The sequence below is a fragment of the Quercus lobata genome, chromosome 2 (genome assembly GCF_001633185.2).
Source record: "Quercus lobata isolate SW786 chromosome 2, ValleyOak3.0 Primary Assembly, whole genome shotgun sequence".
Lineage (NCBI taxonomy): Eukaryota > Viridiplantae > Streptophyta > Magnoliopsida > Fagales > Fagaceae > Quercus > Quercus lobata.
The window spans coordinates 100,919,718-100,936,734 of record NC_044905.1 but is presented as its reverse complement, the minus strand read 5'-3'; the positions used below and the strand labels follow the sequence as shown (position 1 = coordinate 100,936,734).

At 35.0% G+C, this 17,017-nt stretch overlaps 1 protein-coding gene across 11 annotated transcripts; it reads left to right on the top strand.

The window, feature by feature from the left end:
* Positions 1–432: 432 nt before the first annotated feature.
* Positions 433–14,198, top strand: LOC115977574 (regulator of nonsense transcripts UPF3-like). 11 transcript variants are annotated; one of them, XR_004088577.1, is made up of 14 exons: positions 433–869; positions 3,656–3,762; positions 4,050–4,145; positions 4,298–4,396; positions 4,561–4,640; positions 5,455–5,568; positions 7,581–7,728; positions 8,731–8,804; positions 11,624–12,071; positions 12,301–12,399; positions 12,537–12,655; positions 12,734–12,810; positions 13,312–13,442; positions 13,549–14,198. XR_004088577.1 is itself a non-coding variant. In XM_031099498.1 (13 exons), the coding sequence occupies exons 1-12, from the start codon at positions 730–732 to the stop codon at positions 12,794–12,796; spliced, it is 1,587 nt and encodes a 528-aa protein (XP_030955358.1). In that variant the 5' UTR covers positions 433–729; the 3' UTR covers positions 12,797–12,810; positions 13,572–14,198. The 11 variants fall into 11 exon arrangements, 8 of the variants coding, with proteins under 8 accessions (XP_030955358.1, XP_030955362.1, XP_030955361.1 ...); XR_004088576.1 differs by having other exon boundaries at positions 13,312–13,447; positions 13,572–14,198; XR_004088575.1 differs by having other exon boundaries at positions 13,312–13,447.
* The last annotated feature ends 2,819 nt before the right edge of the window (positions 14,199–17,017 follow it).

Sequence of the window (17,017 nt, the reverse complement as noted above, 5' to 3'; positions counted from 1 at the left end):
TGACCAAAAACTCACCAGAAAAATGTTTAATTGCTGGATTTTTGTAAGTCTCCAGTTCGGACGGTTGAGGCGGGTTTTAGAGGAGAGAACCTGCCAACCGACCTGCCAGACTCAGTTTCTAGGATTTGTAACCCGCCGCTGATTGCCAAAGCTCACAAGTTGGTTGCTGGTGGGTCGGTTTCGGTTGGGTCTGGGTGGACACCTCTAATACATACATACAATTAGGACACATAAAAGAATATTCATTCTAAAGTTTTTATTTTTTAGTACCCTGGCTAAATCAGTAAAATCCAATGTTCTTTTTGTTCAAAGGAGCAACAGGACAATACAACACAACTGTCTCCCACGTATTAGTATATTTTTTCCACGCGTCTAAACACATAAAAATACACACAGATAAGAGACTCATTCATACACTTTCTTTTCTCTTACGCGAACCTTATATATATTTCATAAAAGCCCCTTTGTTCCATTTTTCACTACTCTCTCTCTCTCTCTCTCTGTGTTTTTCTCGCTCATGACGATTTGGAGTGAAATTCAAAATTAGGGCACAGAACTCGACCTCCATTTTTTTCTTCTTAGCGGATAAGATGTAATCCAAGCGAGGATTTTTTTCCGTTTCCCCAACCAATTCGAACCAAACACTTCGTAAATTTTCAAAAATTTTTTTTTTTTCAAAATTTTTCTAGGGTTTTTGTGTTTCTTGGGGGGGGGTTTGTGAACTGTGAAATGAAGGACTCGCTGGATCGGACCAAGGTGGTGCTCCGTCACTTGCCGCCGGCGATTTCTCAGGCCGCTCTCACCGACCAAATCGACTCCGCCTTCGCCGGTCGCTACCACTGGCTCACTTTCCGACCTGGCAAAGCAAGGTTTGGGGTTTTTATTTTTTGCTTTGGTGGTAATAATTTTTTTTTAGTGGTGTGTTTTTGTCAATGGGTTTGCTTTGGTGTACTTACAGTTTTGCATTCATGCTCAATTGGTAATATAAATGTGTGTGTATGTAAGAATGTGTGCATGCAATCTTATGTTTTCACAGTGTTTTTATTAATTAATGGGTTTGGTTTTATACACTTCAAATTTTGGATTTCATACTGAAAATGGTAATATAAATGTGTGTGTGTGTGTGAGAGAGAGTTTTGGCCCAAAGGAAAGGGGGAGGGGGATTTGAATGAGTGACCTTTGCTTCATTAGGTGTGGTCCCCAGCTGATTTTCTTAGGCTAATGGCTTTGAAACAAGTGGGTTAAGCTTGGCGTTACATGCATGGTAATTTTTTTTTTTTTTTGTTAAGAAAACAGGGGGAGTGGGACGGGTGGGGTTTGAACTAAAGTGCCCAGTCACCACAAAAGGTGCTGGAGCCACTGGCGTATCCCTCGAACCCCAGTGGATAAATGCATGGTTGGTTATCTGTCTAATTGGTAATTTATGTAAGCATGGTAGGGTTTAGTTGCTTGAATATTTTGTTGGTTGTGCTTGTGTGAATTTTTCTTAAGGTTATGTAGCGTTATTCTTTGTTTGTATCTGGATCTTGTAACTTTTGGCATTGAATGAGCTTCCCATTATTCATAGTTAATGGGTTTTGGAACTGAGGAGGCTTAATGTATAGCATGTGTGTGTAAGTTATAGTTGAGAGGTTTAAGTCACTGGCTTGTAGAAAATATATTGCAGGTGGGGTTGATCCATAGATTCCTTTTTAAGCTTTAGTAGAAATGAGGAAAATTAGCTGTTAATGTGGGTGGCATTGAATGAAAGAGGTGAACTGGCTAAGTGTAAATAAATGGAAGACTATTTTCATGTGTTATACTTACATGACCTGGTAGCTGTTGCATTAATTTAGTGTGTTTGAAGATGTGGCAAGGAAGTTAATACTTGAAGCAAAATTTTAGAACCTGCTTCGGTGACTTCTGATTTGTTCATTGGAACTTAATATTTGCATTGCTGGTGTATCTTGCATATCATTTAAGATACGTGTGTGTGTGTGTGTGTTTGTGTGTAATTTTTATGTTTGTTAATACAAAACAATTACTCCTATTTATGTAAAAATAATTTGTATAATAACTTCCCCTTTCTGTTGGGATCAAAACTGATCAAAATAAAATGTAGCTTCTCATTATGCAAATATAATAGGTTCATACAATCTTCTTTCAAAACCAAATATTAGAGAATCTGAATTTCATAATTAATAAAAAAAAAAAAAAAACCAACTATCACTTGTTTCACCAACTATTGGCCTGTACAACCCTGCATTTTTCTCAATATTGTTGAAATTGGTAAGTGATGCCTGGTATTTTGACTAGTATGGAACGTGGAATTTCCTTATACCAGATTTGGCTTGAAGACCAAAAACACTTTCTAATCCATATAAGGTGGCTTGGTGGACTAATGCTAATTTGAGGGTTCATGAAAGATGTTTGATTTCATATTCTATTGGTGGTTTTATTGAAAATGTGCAGTATGACTCCTTCCTCTCAAATCCCATTACATTCTTTTGGATATTTATGGTTATTTGATAAGGGGAAAAAAAATCAACATGATACTTATCAAAATACATTTTCATTCATGTTGGGAAAGGGTAAGGGAAATGAAGCTTATGCCAGCTAGAGATCTATCAGTTCCCATAGGAAAGAAGACATTTGGTTTCTATCTTATCATTTGAGTTTTTCAAAAAGGGGGAGAATTGGTGCCACATCTATATCATGGCCAGTATGTTGGTTAGATATGTAGGCTTGTATTCCTAGATTGAAACCTTAAAGTACCAGCTAAGAACCTTTTTATTTACTTATTTAAATATAAGTAAATACCTGTCAAGAGCTTGCTAGCTCAGTGGCATTGCTTGATCTTCTTTTTGTTTCAGCCCCTTTCTCACCCCTTTGAACCATAAACGGTATAAACCATCATCACATACTTATACAATTCTAAGCCCTTATCCTGCTACTGCTAATTTTTCCAAACCCTTGGCCAACACAGATGATTTCTTTAAATTTGTCCTATGGAACCACCAAAGTGGATTCTTATCTATTTGTTCAATGTGTTTTGAATAATAAATTATGATCTAATTATATGTCGTTCTCATAGTAGCACACCTTTGATTAATGTTACTTATAGCAATGCAACTGGTAGTGCAGCATGCTACTGCATGTAGACATGGCTTAGGTTACAGTATGTTACTTTTTATTATAAAAAGCACATAGACTGTATTGGTGTTAATGAAGGAACGTGTATCACTCTTTGTATTGCACTTGTCCAATTATAAAATTGCATAGATGCCAGTGCTGTCTGGAAACTCAGATTTTGTTTCATGTTTTTGGCTTTTCTCCTTGTACTACTTATCATATTATTTTTATTTTAGCCAATATTCCAAATCATTTTTGCAATTTGGTTATATAGTATTAGTATATGGGTGTTTCAAAAGAGTATTTTCCTATATACCACAATGTTGCTTCTTTCTAGGGGACTATTAAATGTGCTTCCTGAATCTTTCACAGGAAAGATATTTATTCTTACAGGGATGCACTTTTCTTCTGAATTATTTGGGCTTAATTTTGTAATTGAATTGAGTATAGAAATACAGGGTGCACTTTTTTTATTTAGGACTTGAGCAAGTCAACTGCTAAGGGAATTGTCATATGTTTATTGTTTCTTGAAATGGTTTTGCAGCCTGAAGCATCAATCCTATTCTAGAGCCTACATTGACTTCAAGAAACCTGAGGATGTTATTGAGTTCGCTGAGTTCTTCGATGGGCATTTGTTTGTTAATGAGAAGGGTAATCTTTGCGCCTATCTTTTGAAGAGATTTGATTATTCAAATCAATCTTGTTGCCAGAAATTTTGTGACTATCTTTTTATTCATACCACGGTTTTAATTCAGATAGGGTAATGAATTCTCTTCAGTTGGTAGCAGCTCAGAAAATTTAGAGCTGCTGGATTTTTCCTTGAAAAGTTTGATTGGGGCTTCTCTTTCCTTTTTGTTTCATCCTTCTTTAACTAAGTGACATTGCAGTACATGACATTGACTTGAGGTTTTAACTAAAATGTTTCTTGATTTCTTCAGGCACTCAGTTTAAAACTATTGTTGAGTATGCTCCATCTCAACGCGTTCCAAAGCAGTGGGTTAAAAAAGATGGTCGTGAAGGAAGCATATTGAAAGGTACTACTTGTTTTTATTTTTTAACTAAATGTTCAACAATTATAATTATTGCATGTGGGCTTATATATGCAATCATTAACCTGTGACTTATATATGCGATCATTTTCTTTTTCTTTTTCGTAAATACAAGTATTCTCTTGATGAACATCTAGATCCCGAGTATCTGGAATTTCTTGAATTTCTTGCGAAGCCTGTCGAAAATCTTCCCAGTGCAGAGATACAATTGGAGAGAAGAGACGCAGAACGAGCTGGTAAGTCAGAAAGATTTCATATGGTAGACACACGCTGCATGCTGAAATAATGTTGTGAAAAAGGGAAAAATAATATGCAATTAGAATGGGAAAAATAGTTAATGTTGGGAGTTTTCAAGGAAAAATGTTTTTTCAAGTGATTATCTCCCATAATGCTTTTGCAGGATCTGCAAAGGATGCTCCCATTGTTACACCATTAATGGAATTTATACGTCAGAAAAGAGCTGCTAAGGGTGGTTCTCGGGTATGTTTCTAATGCATTAATAAGTTTGTCAGAATTAAGCAATAAGCTGTAGAAGAAAATTTGTTAACAATTTTTATTTTGCATGCAATTTCATATAACTGATTTGTATTATCTTTTTGTAATATATTCAATTTCTGGCTAATAATACTTGAATTGCTGACATGCTTGCTTGTCCGGTATGCTTGTTTGAAATCTAGTTGAGGATACTCAGTGTTTCTGTCGTGCTGCACATGACATTTTGTGTGTGCATGCCTATATTGATGCAAGGATCAAGAAGACAATTTTTTTTAAAAATCTTAATGTAGTTTTGTTTAATTTTAGAAGTTCGTTGTATTTTTAATTATTTGCCTAAGTTATCTGGGATTAGGGTTTAGTTCTAGTAACTTATATAAGCATGCTATTATACTCCAATGGAGATAGTTTGCTTGAGTGATAAAATTATTGTTGGAGTTTCTCCTTTAATAACTTGGTGCTGATTCCTTTTTTTTCGTTCAATTTTGTTGTTGCATCTGTTTGATTTTGTCTTGTGTCGTGTATAGTTTGCAGGTTGCCTTGTTGCTTCATCTTTTATCTTGATTGCATGGTAGTTTTCATTGAATGAAATGTTTCTCCTGTTCATTATTGAATAAGTAGCAAATTTCACTTTTGTCCGTTTTAAGTTAATTTTTTATTTTCTTTTTTCCCAGTTTTATTCTTGTATACATCCCATGTACAAGGGTAAAACCCTATGTTTTCTCATTAAATTTTTTATTATGTATAAAAAAAAGAGCCCTTTGTAACAGTGTCCTGAATCTTCTTCCATATGTGATGACAGAGATCATTGTCTAATGGGAAATTGAGCAGAAGAGCTTCTGGATCATCATCTGGAAGCCCTAGTTCAGCCTCATCGAAACGAGGTTCTGAGAGGAGACGGATTTCCACCAGGATGGTAGTCATCTTTCTTTAAATATTTTAGATGAAATAATTAAGTAGTTTATGCTGTTAATGATGTATTTTCTATATCAAAGTCACAGTATTATAATTTTGTACATGACAACTACCCCTCATCTAAACCCAACCCCCCCCCCCCCCCCAAAAAAAAAAGAAAGGAAAGAAATCTCTTTTAATGGAATTTATGATGCCTAAAGCATGCAGCTGATTGTACAATGATCTTAGAACCGTCAATTTGAGTGAGTTCATGTTAAGCAGGCTTGATGCCATTAATAGTACAATTATATCTCTCAGTCCACTGTGTCCACATTATACATAGTGGAACTGCACTCCATTTCACTTAGCTATCATTACTAGTCCGTTTGGATTGAGGGGGAAGGAGGGGGAGTAGAGTAAAGTAGAGTAGATTTGGCCCAAAATTAGTCTATTTTTAACCAGCTCTACTCTACTCCCCCTCCTTCCCCTCTCCATCCAAACGGACCTTACATGAATTTAATAATCAGCTCAGACCTACACCATGTTATATGTCTGAATCAGTCACCCAATTGCTTGATAGTCAAAAGTAGCAGTTTCTTTCTTGTCAAATAGTCCTCATAGACTGGCTTTCAAATCCTAATGCTTTTGTGACAGTCAATTCTCCCTTTATAACAAACAATCACCTGAGCTCTTGACTTCACTTATGGCTTTGAAAGCCACATTTTTTGGGGACAGGTTGTAGACTTTTAGCTTTTAAATATGGGTAGGATTGGGTAAGATGGTACACAAGGTAAGAAGCACTCATGGGTGCAGCCTTTGGAGCAGTATTAAGGCGGGTTGGGATGGATTCACGAGGCATGTTAAGTATGTGGTAGGGGCCCTAGGGGATGGTAATAGGGTGCAGATTTTGCGTGATGCCTGGCCATTAGCCTCTGAAAAACTTGTAACCTAAATTGTACACCATTGTAGTTGATAAGGATGCTATGGTTAGGTCTTGTTTGGTAACTCCAATTGGCAGGATGACACCCCAGGACTATGAGGTTTATTAGAGAGATGTTAATGATTGGGAGATGGAATTGGTTGACTTTTTGATATTTTGTACTCAAATTTACCAAGCAGGGTTTCAAAGAATGAAGTGGAGAATGACTAGTGATGGGCAATATGATGTTAGCTCATACTATTGTCTATTGTATTTCTTTGTGTACATCTTTGTACATGAGGTGGTTCCTTTTATTACATAAAATTTCTTACTTATAAGAAAAGAAAAACAAAAGGTCTCACCATATCCGCAATTCTTTTTTCCCCTACTTTTCTGCTTATGATTTTTGAACCATCAAGATCCTTGCACAAAGCAGCTTCCCAATGAAAAAGGAAAAAAAAGAAGCAACTTTCTGAGGAACTTGGGCACAATAAATACACTTCAAAGGAAAACATTGTACCAATAGATCCTGTCAATGCCACATAATAAGAACAAATGTTTAACTTACCACTGTGGGTTTGCCCATACTTTCCTGTGCTTGGCTGCTGATTCTGGTACAAAGTCTTTAAAAGAAAATGCCCATGATAGTTTTGGTCATCTACATATATTACACATCCGATCTCTGGGTATAGGCCAGTTGAAATATTAGAAGGATACAGTGTTTTCGTGATTGGTTTGTAGATCTAAATTTGAATAACATGTTAAAGATTTTATTGATTGGTATCTGTATTAGCTAGGATCAATCATTAGTGGAGTACACTGATGTGAAAAGATGTTGGTTGATTGTATAAGTGATTAAAGTATTTGTGAATGGAAAAATGTGGTGCCAATGTAGAATTTAATAGGTTGATATTCCTTCAACTTGGTTTGTTATTTGTGGTTTTTGGAGTACATCGTCTTGAACTTGTAGGAATCATGGTATGAGATTTATACTGTTGTATTTATTTTCAATCTTTATTTGTGTTTGACCCTCTAGATATCCATACTTGATTTCAAGAAAGATTTTGGAAGTTTTGGTTTTCTTATTTTAATACTGTTTCCTGTCTGATGGACAGTATGTTTTAAGGGATGCTGCAAAGAATATGAGTGTCAAAGACAAGTCAACCTACATTCTGGTTCCAAAGCGAGATGATCAGCAGCTTTCTGACAAGTCTGTTACATTGGTTCCTGCAGCTGGGAATGAATTATTGGAAGAGGAAAATGGTATGGCTGGGAAACTGGATAATTCAGTGTTCAGTGATGATTTGACATTCGCCCTTCTATTTGTCATAATGAATTCCTAGACACAAACATGTTAACTCATAGTTCAGGACATTGGTAATTCAGTATGGACATGGACTAATTAATCTGCTGAGCTGTAGCATCTAAAAATCTGGATGTTATCCATTTTATTTCCTCACCTAGTGTTGTTAAATGCTTAAAGTTCAAATCTCAAAGCAGGTCTAATCACTTCCCTTGGCTGAATAGAAGCTCATTTAATGAAGCCCGCCTTAGGCATACTTTTCTGATGCTTTTTTAAGCACTCCATGTTTTTTTGTGTAACTAGTTGAACTTGTTATAGATGGCTTCATTTGCTTGATCTAGTTCTTTCTTATTATTGTATTTGCCTCTTTAGCTTATAATTATATTACTAGATTCTTATTAGGTGACCCATTTCAAAGTTTTACAGCTCTACCTCTTTGAGGTGTGTATACCTTAATTCAATGTCTTTGGCGTTGTTAATATGGTTGGAATTCTTACTCTTTTTTTTTTAACACTTCATTTTATCAACGCACCTTCATGATGTGGGTCCTTTAATTGCCAAAGTGGAGAGGTTTCATAATGAAAAAGGATCTATGCAGCCAACCCAACTAAGTTGAATTCAAGCACAAAAACACACACACACACACGAGCATGTTCTTGACATTCTTATTTCAATAAGATATCTATTACGTACTCATTGTCGCGTATGTAGGCTTTCTATGGTACTTGAGAGCATGCTTTGCAATAAATAAATTTGGTTTCTTTTTCATAGTTTATCTTCGGATCAATTCATTATTTTCTTTGGGTAAGATACTATTATCTCTATTATTCTAGGATTTATTTTATCCACTTGGGTGCCAAAAAAAAAAAATCTGTTTTTGGAATCTCTTTTCTTTTCTATGGGTAAGATAATATTATCCCCATTCTTCTAGGAGTTATATTACCTCTTATATTTTCTTTCAGGAGTATCCGGAACTAATGAATCTGGGAAAAAGAAAGTCCTGCTCCTGAAAGGAAAAGAGAGGGAGATTTCTTCTGTAAGTACTTTTGGTTCTTACCAATCACATGTATTCCTTGGGCACATTTCAGACTACATATCTATTGTACGCTATCACTGTGCATGGAGATGTCTGTGTAAAGCACTGTTTTGGTGTGGGCTGCTCTCACTAGTGGTCTATATACTGATTTAGGCACCTACAATATTCCTGCTTAGGCTGGACCGCTTGCTCAATTTGGACAGATTGCCTATGGTTGCACAAGTTCTTGATTTTCTTTTAATCATTTTTTGAAGTTTTTTTTTTTTTTTTGGGGGGGGTGGGTTGGGGTATTATATGTTGTGTTCTTTTCTAATGTGGGAGACATCTTAAAGGATTACTTGAACACATATGAGCTGTTCCATCTGCAGAAGCCTTTCTTGCTCATTGCAGTATGCAGTTTGAGCTGCACTCTTTCATTGGCCTTCTGTCTGTTATAAGTGACCATCCATTTAACTTGCTAGATTTTATTGAGTGCCCTTTTCAGTTAACTCGTGGCATAAATTTGGATGTTAAGGTTTCTTCTTGTATTACTAGAAGAACACTATGACAGATTGCTCCTACTCTGCTAAGTCATATCTGTCTAAATTAAAATGATAAGAGTGCTGCCTGATTAACATTGATTGCTGGCTGACAAAATGTGGTTTTGGATTTTCTGAATGGTACAATTTCTAGATGTGCATTGCTTGAAGCATGTATGAAGTAGCGGGAGAGTCAGAAATCCACGGAATAACTTTTGGGATTAGATTTATTGTTATTGGAATTATTTCTGACATGCTTGGAAATCTTTTATAACAATCTTTTAACCTGAGAACAAGCTTGTTAAGCATTATGAAATGGCACTATGTTTGCACTAGAAATCTTGATGAATGGTAGTGTATGGCTTGCAGGGTTGAGAATTTTCTAATTCATTTTCCAGTTTGTATTGGATATGTGATTTCTCATTTAGATTGTTGTTAGTATTATAAATTCTTTTTTTGATAAGTAACAGAAAATATATATTAAAGAAGAACACAGCCCCGTACATACATATTATAACTTATTACAATAGTTTTTAAAAAATATTATTTATATTTATATATTATTATTATTATATTTTTTACAATAATAATAATTAAGCCATTTTGATGAATGGTTATGTATGGTTTGTAGCATTGAGAATTTTCATGGTTATATATGGTTTGTAGCATTGAGAATTTTCTAATTTATTTTTCACTTTGTCCCTGATAGGTGATTTCTCATGAAGATTGTTGTTTTTATAACTTATTACAACGGAAAGGATATTTTTGAATATAAATATGGAATAACAAAGTGAAAAGTTAGAAAAATACTACTATTGCTACCGCTAGTGTTATTCTTGAAAAACCAAAACCACCAAAGTCAACCCCTCTCAACAAAGAAGGAAATTCAAATTAACTAGCTACACCTCATTGTCCATGTCACCACCTTATTTTGTTGATAAAGTAGTTGCGCTACCATCTCGACAATTATCACAACACTGTACAAATTTGGTCACCATCTTTGCCGCTAACATCTTCCACCTATGTCAATGCACTGGCTTCATCATTGTATCTTTATTCCTGTTCCTACTATCCTCTTCACATATTTTATTGGGATCACTAAGACTATATTCTCCACCATCCTGTGATAATTTTTTCTTTTTGAATAACAGGGGTGTCCTAATTTTTTTATTTTTTGTTGGTAAGTTACACACACACCCACTAGGGTCTTGAACTCTTGAACTCATCCTCCATCCCATTATTATGAGAGGAGGAATACAAGTTGAGTTATATCTTGTTGGTAACAGGGGTGTCCTAAGCTTAAGAGAAAACAATTCCTTGAGCAAGCACCAATGCCTCCAACAAAACATGCTAGATTTGGTCACAAACAAACAATTTTTACTTTGACTACCCAAAAAAAACTGCAGTGTTATATTCCTACTGTTGCTATTATCAGTATCACCATAATTACCAATGCATTGTAGCTCAAGTGGCACTTTGACCCCTTAAATGTGACAGGTGGTAGGTGAGGTCATGGGTTCAAGACCCATTGGGTGCATGTAACTTACCAATTAAAAAAACTATTATCACTATCACAATTTTTTTAGAGAAGCCACTATCACCATAGTTGTTGCTGCTCCCAACACCTACACAACTGCTCTGCTACTGCCGTTTTTCTCAATTCACTCAAGTAGGCAGCAAAGGTATAGGGAAGGAATTGTAAGCGACTTTAATGATTGTATGACTATGATGGCACCTTAGGATGCAATGGATTTCCAAAATTTTTTCTGACTAGAGGACCCACTCTTGACCAAAAGATTCTCTCAATTGAGTTTGCCTCCCTTGACCACCATTATAGGAAGTGGCCTCAAAGTAATGTTGTATCCTGATTTTATTTGAACTTGAACTCCTTTCAATTCCTAAGTTCTGTTTATTATCTATCATCATCATGTCAAGCAACTTCTTCTTTTTCAGGGAAGGTACAAAACACAAAATTTTGTACTCATATGTTTTGTAGTGTGGATTGAGTTCAAAGGTTACATTTAGAGTCTCGTTGAATAATTGGGGGTGTAGGGATTTTTTCTTTAGAGGAAGTATTTTCACTGTATGTATGTGGGTCTTTGTCTTCAACAGTTGGCATAGGCAGTCTACCAGACCACATATATTTTTTATGCTCTTTTTTGTATGATTATTGCTGTCTTTGCATCCTTGCAATTTCTAAGAAGATTTGTCTCCTTGCATTTATTGTATTTTTTATGAAGCAATGTGACTTTCAGTTGAAGCACTACACTGTTAAATTGCTGTATGCTACTCCTTGTGCAGGTGTCTGGCAGCATATTACAGCAGCAGGGTGTATCATCTCCTGTTAGAAATATAATTGGTTCTGGTCCACTCAAGCATAACCAGCAACGTGAAGGTAGTGGAAGGATAATCAGAAGCATACTTATAAACAAGGATTCACGTCAAAGTCAGTCTTTTGTGGGCCAGTCAGAGCAGCAAATCCAGACTTCAAATTCAGAGAAGGACAAGCGGCCTCCTCGGATCCCACATGCACAATTGGCTTCGAAGGACACAAATTCAACTCCAGAAAATAAGGTTGTTGCGAATGACTTTCCTGGATTTTATAGTGAGAAGCAAGAAAAACGTTCAAGAAATAAGGATAAGCCTGATCGTGGTGTATGGGCTCCTCTTCGTCGTTCAGATGGAACTCATGCTAGTGAAGAGTCTTTGTCATCCGGTACTTCACAGTTGCTGCTAGATTCTTCAGAAGGTACAAACATTTGGATCATGTAATTATTGGTTATGTAGTGTACTGGTTTTTACAAATTATAGTCATAAGTGAATGGTGCTAACAATAAGGAATCATTTTAACTTGACTTCAAAGCACTTCAACTCATACATAGGTTGGAGTCACTGTCCCATTGCAAGAAGCATGAAAGTGCTTATGAGGTCAAAGAGAATTCTTTTTTTTTTACTATTTCCTGCTTGTGATGTTGCAGGATCTCATGGAGATATGAAATTTGAAATGGCAAATGCTCGGATTGGGGAAGTTAAAAACCTTGGAAGTGGACGTAGTAGCCATTCTTCCTTAGATAATGGTAGATTTTAGTTTGGAAACTCTGATCTTTAACATTGCTTCTGATTGTACATTCCTCTCTGTGTTTCTGTGGGTGCATTTGTGATGCTTGTGTTTTGTATCCCACTCCCACAGATTAAGTGTTTGCATTATATGCAGGATCCCATAAACATTTTGGTCGCCGTGGGCCAACGCATGGTGTCAAGGATGTTGATGGCTCATCAAATGTAAGTGAGGGGAAGCATTTGAGGAGAGGCACTGGCTTTAATTCCCATGAGGTAGTGAGACCCAACTGTTTGGATTCCAATTTTGTACCCTTTTTTTATGCTTTCACCTATTTTCTGCTAATTATTTAGAGGTTTTTTGCAATGAATTTGCAGAAACAAGTGTGGGTTCAGAAACCAAGTTCTGGTTCCTAAAGTTATTGAAAGTGGTGAGCCTCACTCTCTTTAAATATGTTCTTTCCCAATTCCAATAAAGAGTGGCTTCCTGAAAGTTATTTATCAAAATATATATATTTTTTAAGATTCTAGTTCAGTAGGCTGAAATGGATGCTTCTTATTCATCATCACATATAGAATTCATATGGAACCTTGAGGTTTGAATATATTGCAAGTCTTTTGAACTCTTTAGTATCTAATTTGAAGTCAAGGGAAGGTGAGATTTACAATGATAATTGATAGAAACTCATCTAAATCAGTATTTTAAAAATCTAAGTGCATTGGTGGAATGTCTTTGGTGATGCCTAGAATTTAGATTGAGCCTTCTTATTTGTTAGAAAGTGAGATAGTTAAGTTATTCAGTGCCAAGGATCTTGGCACCCACTTAAGTATGCTGAAAAAGTGGGATAGATTCAAAGATGATGCTAAATGCAGTTGTATTTACTGTGGAACATTTACATATACCATGCAATTTTCTTTATTACTATGGATAGGTTCTTCCTGGAGCTTCATATTGTTTTGATTTCAATGACAAGACAGACAACTTCTTAGTATCTTAAGAGGGGAAAACAGTGAAGAGGAGAATCACCCTTGGATGAAAATTGCCAACGTTATCACGCCCTTAGTAGAGTATCACTTTGCCTTGACATGACTAACTTCGGATTTTCTTTCTGAACTTGCTAATTGTCATAACTTTTAAGCAGGATTTTATTAGTATTGATTTTTCGTAGTTCACTGTCTCGTTTGTTTGCAGTTTTAATGTCTGGTCATATACACGATTTTGGAACATGCATTTGCTAGTGGCTGGAGAGGCTGTCTCTTTTTACTAGACAGATTATCAGGTGTAAATGGAGTCTCAGCATCAGCAATGGTTCCTTTTGAAAAACCCTAGAGGAAAGTAGAGTTCGTCTGAATGATGCAGATACCGATGTAAGTAATACTCGGTTGGCTGAAGAAATCCTGATTTTATTTCGTCAAAGATAGCTTGGAATAGGAGACATGGAAAGCAACAGATGTCATTGTTATAATTGTATTATTACACAGTTTTCATCAGGGTGACCCTCTATGGGGTTCTGCCTGTCGGAGGAGCTTTGGAAGCCCGCACTCATGCTTTTGACTAGACTAGTTATCGGGGTATTCTGGTTTTATGGGATCTCTCCCGTTAGTATAAATGTAAATATAATCTCAGAGCGATCGGTATCACCATCTTGCTTATCAATATCTATCAAAGCATTTTAATGTGTTACATACTTTTCTTCCATTGCTGTTGCTGCCACTTTGTTTTGCAAAGCAATTTATATGCATATGCAGCAATAAGACAAAAAGGAGAAGTTTACAAGCAGCATAAACAGCAATAATATAGAGAACCTTGCGGAGAATTCAATATGCATAATTTGTGCAATGAGCCTTCTTATATTGTACAATAAAATCATACATTTGAAAAAAAAAAAGGAGAAATATAATGGTTCTATTTTGTACAGCAAAGCAGCTCATGGAATTCTTCTTTAGTTGGCTTTTACAATCCGCCATTTCCTCTCCGTCATTCTTTCCCAAGCTAAATAAACTCTGTTTTAAGTGTATAAAATTTGTTTGGTATATGCTAGTAGGGGCCCACATGCTAGGCAATTATATTATTTAAGTTCAAATGTATTGATTGTATGATACACAATACATATATACAAAAGGTTCTATATTGTAAGGGTGTATTGTAAGTATACAATACTTACGTATCCTAGGATACAAAGGTGTGAATCATAAAATTGTATGTAACGAATTATAAATAGACATGTGTATCATAAAATTGTATGTATTGAATTATACATAGACATGTGAGTTTGAGTTTAAAATAAGTGTTTTTTGGATAAATTTGTGCTTTTATTTGAGTCTAACAAATTGTTAGACTTGTTTTTAACACAATTATTAGTCTATGTAATTGAGCCTAGTAAAACAACATGTTCATTAGTTTTTTGTTTTGTTTTTTCCTACTCTCTCTTACAATATTTGGACTATACTCTTGACACTTCACATTTGTATTTGTAAATTTTTATTCTATACTAAGAATTTGGTATTAAATATAATATAGTTATTTTTATTTTTGTTATAAGTATAAAAAGCTAGAATGCTAAGAAGAAATATGAAGAAAAAATTCTTAAAATATAAAGAATAAGAAAAGATAGTACATGTTGTTGATGATGATGAAGAAATATATTTGCAAGATGATGAATGTGATGATAACATGAACTTAGATGGAGTTGACTGAACAAGATGATGAATGTAATGAAAAGAAATGATTATTTTGGTTTATATTTTTACTTTTGAGTTAATCAATTTGAATGTGTATATTATAAATATATGTTAATTTCATTTATTTAGTTAGTTTTATTAAAGATTATTACGTAAGTGTTGATTAAATTAGTCATCAAGTTGAATATTTGAATTTATAATGAATATACATTAAAATATGTGTGTAAGAGTGCGTTTTGGATCTTTGGCCCAAGGTATGATTGGATCCAGGCCCAATAAGTCTAATACAATGAATTTGTAGAGAGTGAATTGGAGAACTAGGCTCTAATGAATGACTTAACAGTTAGAATGAATTTTAAAAGATAATCAGATAGAAATGGACTGGATTTATCTAAGTAAATTTGTTCTCGGCATAATCCGAGGAAGTATATTCTAGTATATATTGATTGAAAATAGTTACAAATATGGTTCAAGCTGTTACAGTGCTTTCTCTTACAAATTTCCGATCCCCCCTCCTCTTAGGGTTCTCCCTCTAATTTATATCATCTTCCCTTCTCATCCTTCCCATACACGTGGACAATAGAATGCTCAAGTGGATCCTTGTCCCATCCACCCCCTCCTGAAGTCTTTGGGAGTAGCTGTATGACTGAAAAAACACTGTTCAGAGATCACTTCCTCATTAATGTGGCTAGGGAGTTAGTTGCAGAGCATTCAATGCGGTGGTAGTAGCTTTCTCTTAGATATTTTTGAGTTCCCATCCCTCTTGTAAGTTCATGATGAACGTCCCTATCACTGAAACTTCCTAGAAGGTCACCTTGAACATTATGATATACATTTGACCTGTGCTTGGCTTATCCGATGAGATATTCCTCCTCGACCTACCTTCCCATTTGTAACTTACTCATGGAACTCTGAGCTTAACCCACCCACTACTATTTATTTGTCCTCAGATCACCCCACGTTCTCGGCTATGGCCCAAGGTTCAATACATAATTTGGGCCCTTATCCCTACAATGTGTATCTATGATTTTTTTTTTTATATAAATTTAATTAGGTTTTTGTGTATCTAATGATACGTTACACGATGCATTTGGTCTTTTATTTTATTCAGTTCATTTGGTCCATTTTGGTAATACTACATTAGGATGAGAGGATTGTGTATAAATAAGAGCTGCTTCATTGACAATTATATCACATTCTCAGCATAGTATTTGTAGGTTCTCAATAAAATTGAATTTTTCTTACGTTGTTTAAGTCTTGTATTTTTTTTTTAATACAAGTAATAGATTTACTTATATTTGCTTCATCTTTAGATCATTTGAAATATACAGAGGATAAACCATTTGTAAGAAACACTAGAAACAAATTCCAATCACATTTAATTCATCGGTCAATGGTTTTTTTTTTCCCTTTCCCCTCTTCGGATATGTAACAATTTATAATTTTGAATTGAAAGGATAATAATTAAAACCAAGAAAATTATTGATAGGTTGATATAAATGAGGAGAATTTAAATATTATCTAAAAATAAGAAGGAAAAAAAAAGTGACTGACATGAGTGACACAATAGGAGATGAGTAGAATAAAAGTAAAATACTAAAATCTTCTATTTTTATATATAATACAAGAAATTCAAAATACTACGTCTTTTAAAAGTGATAACAAGTAACTCCTTAACAAAAGGCATCCATTTCTATTGTCCTAGACTCTCAGCATAGGCAAGCATGTCTCGCACCTTTTTAGTGATTTCATAACTAGAGGTGTGCATGAATTGGGTTGGAGGTTTTTTTTAATAATCCAACCCACAAACCCAACCCATGTGAATTGGGTTAGACTCGTGGGTTGGACAATATTTAAAATAGTAATAATAATATTGAGTAATAGAACAGTAGATTTATAAGATTATCAACACAAGATTTATAATCTTATTATGTTGGTTTAATGCTCTAATCAAAC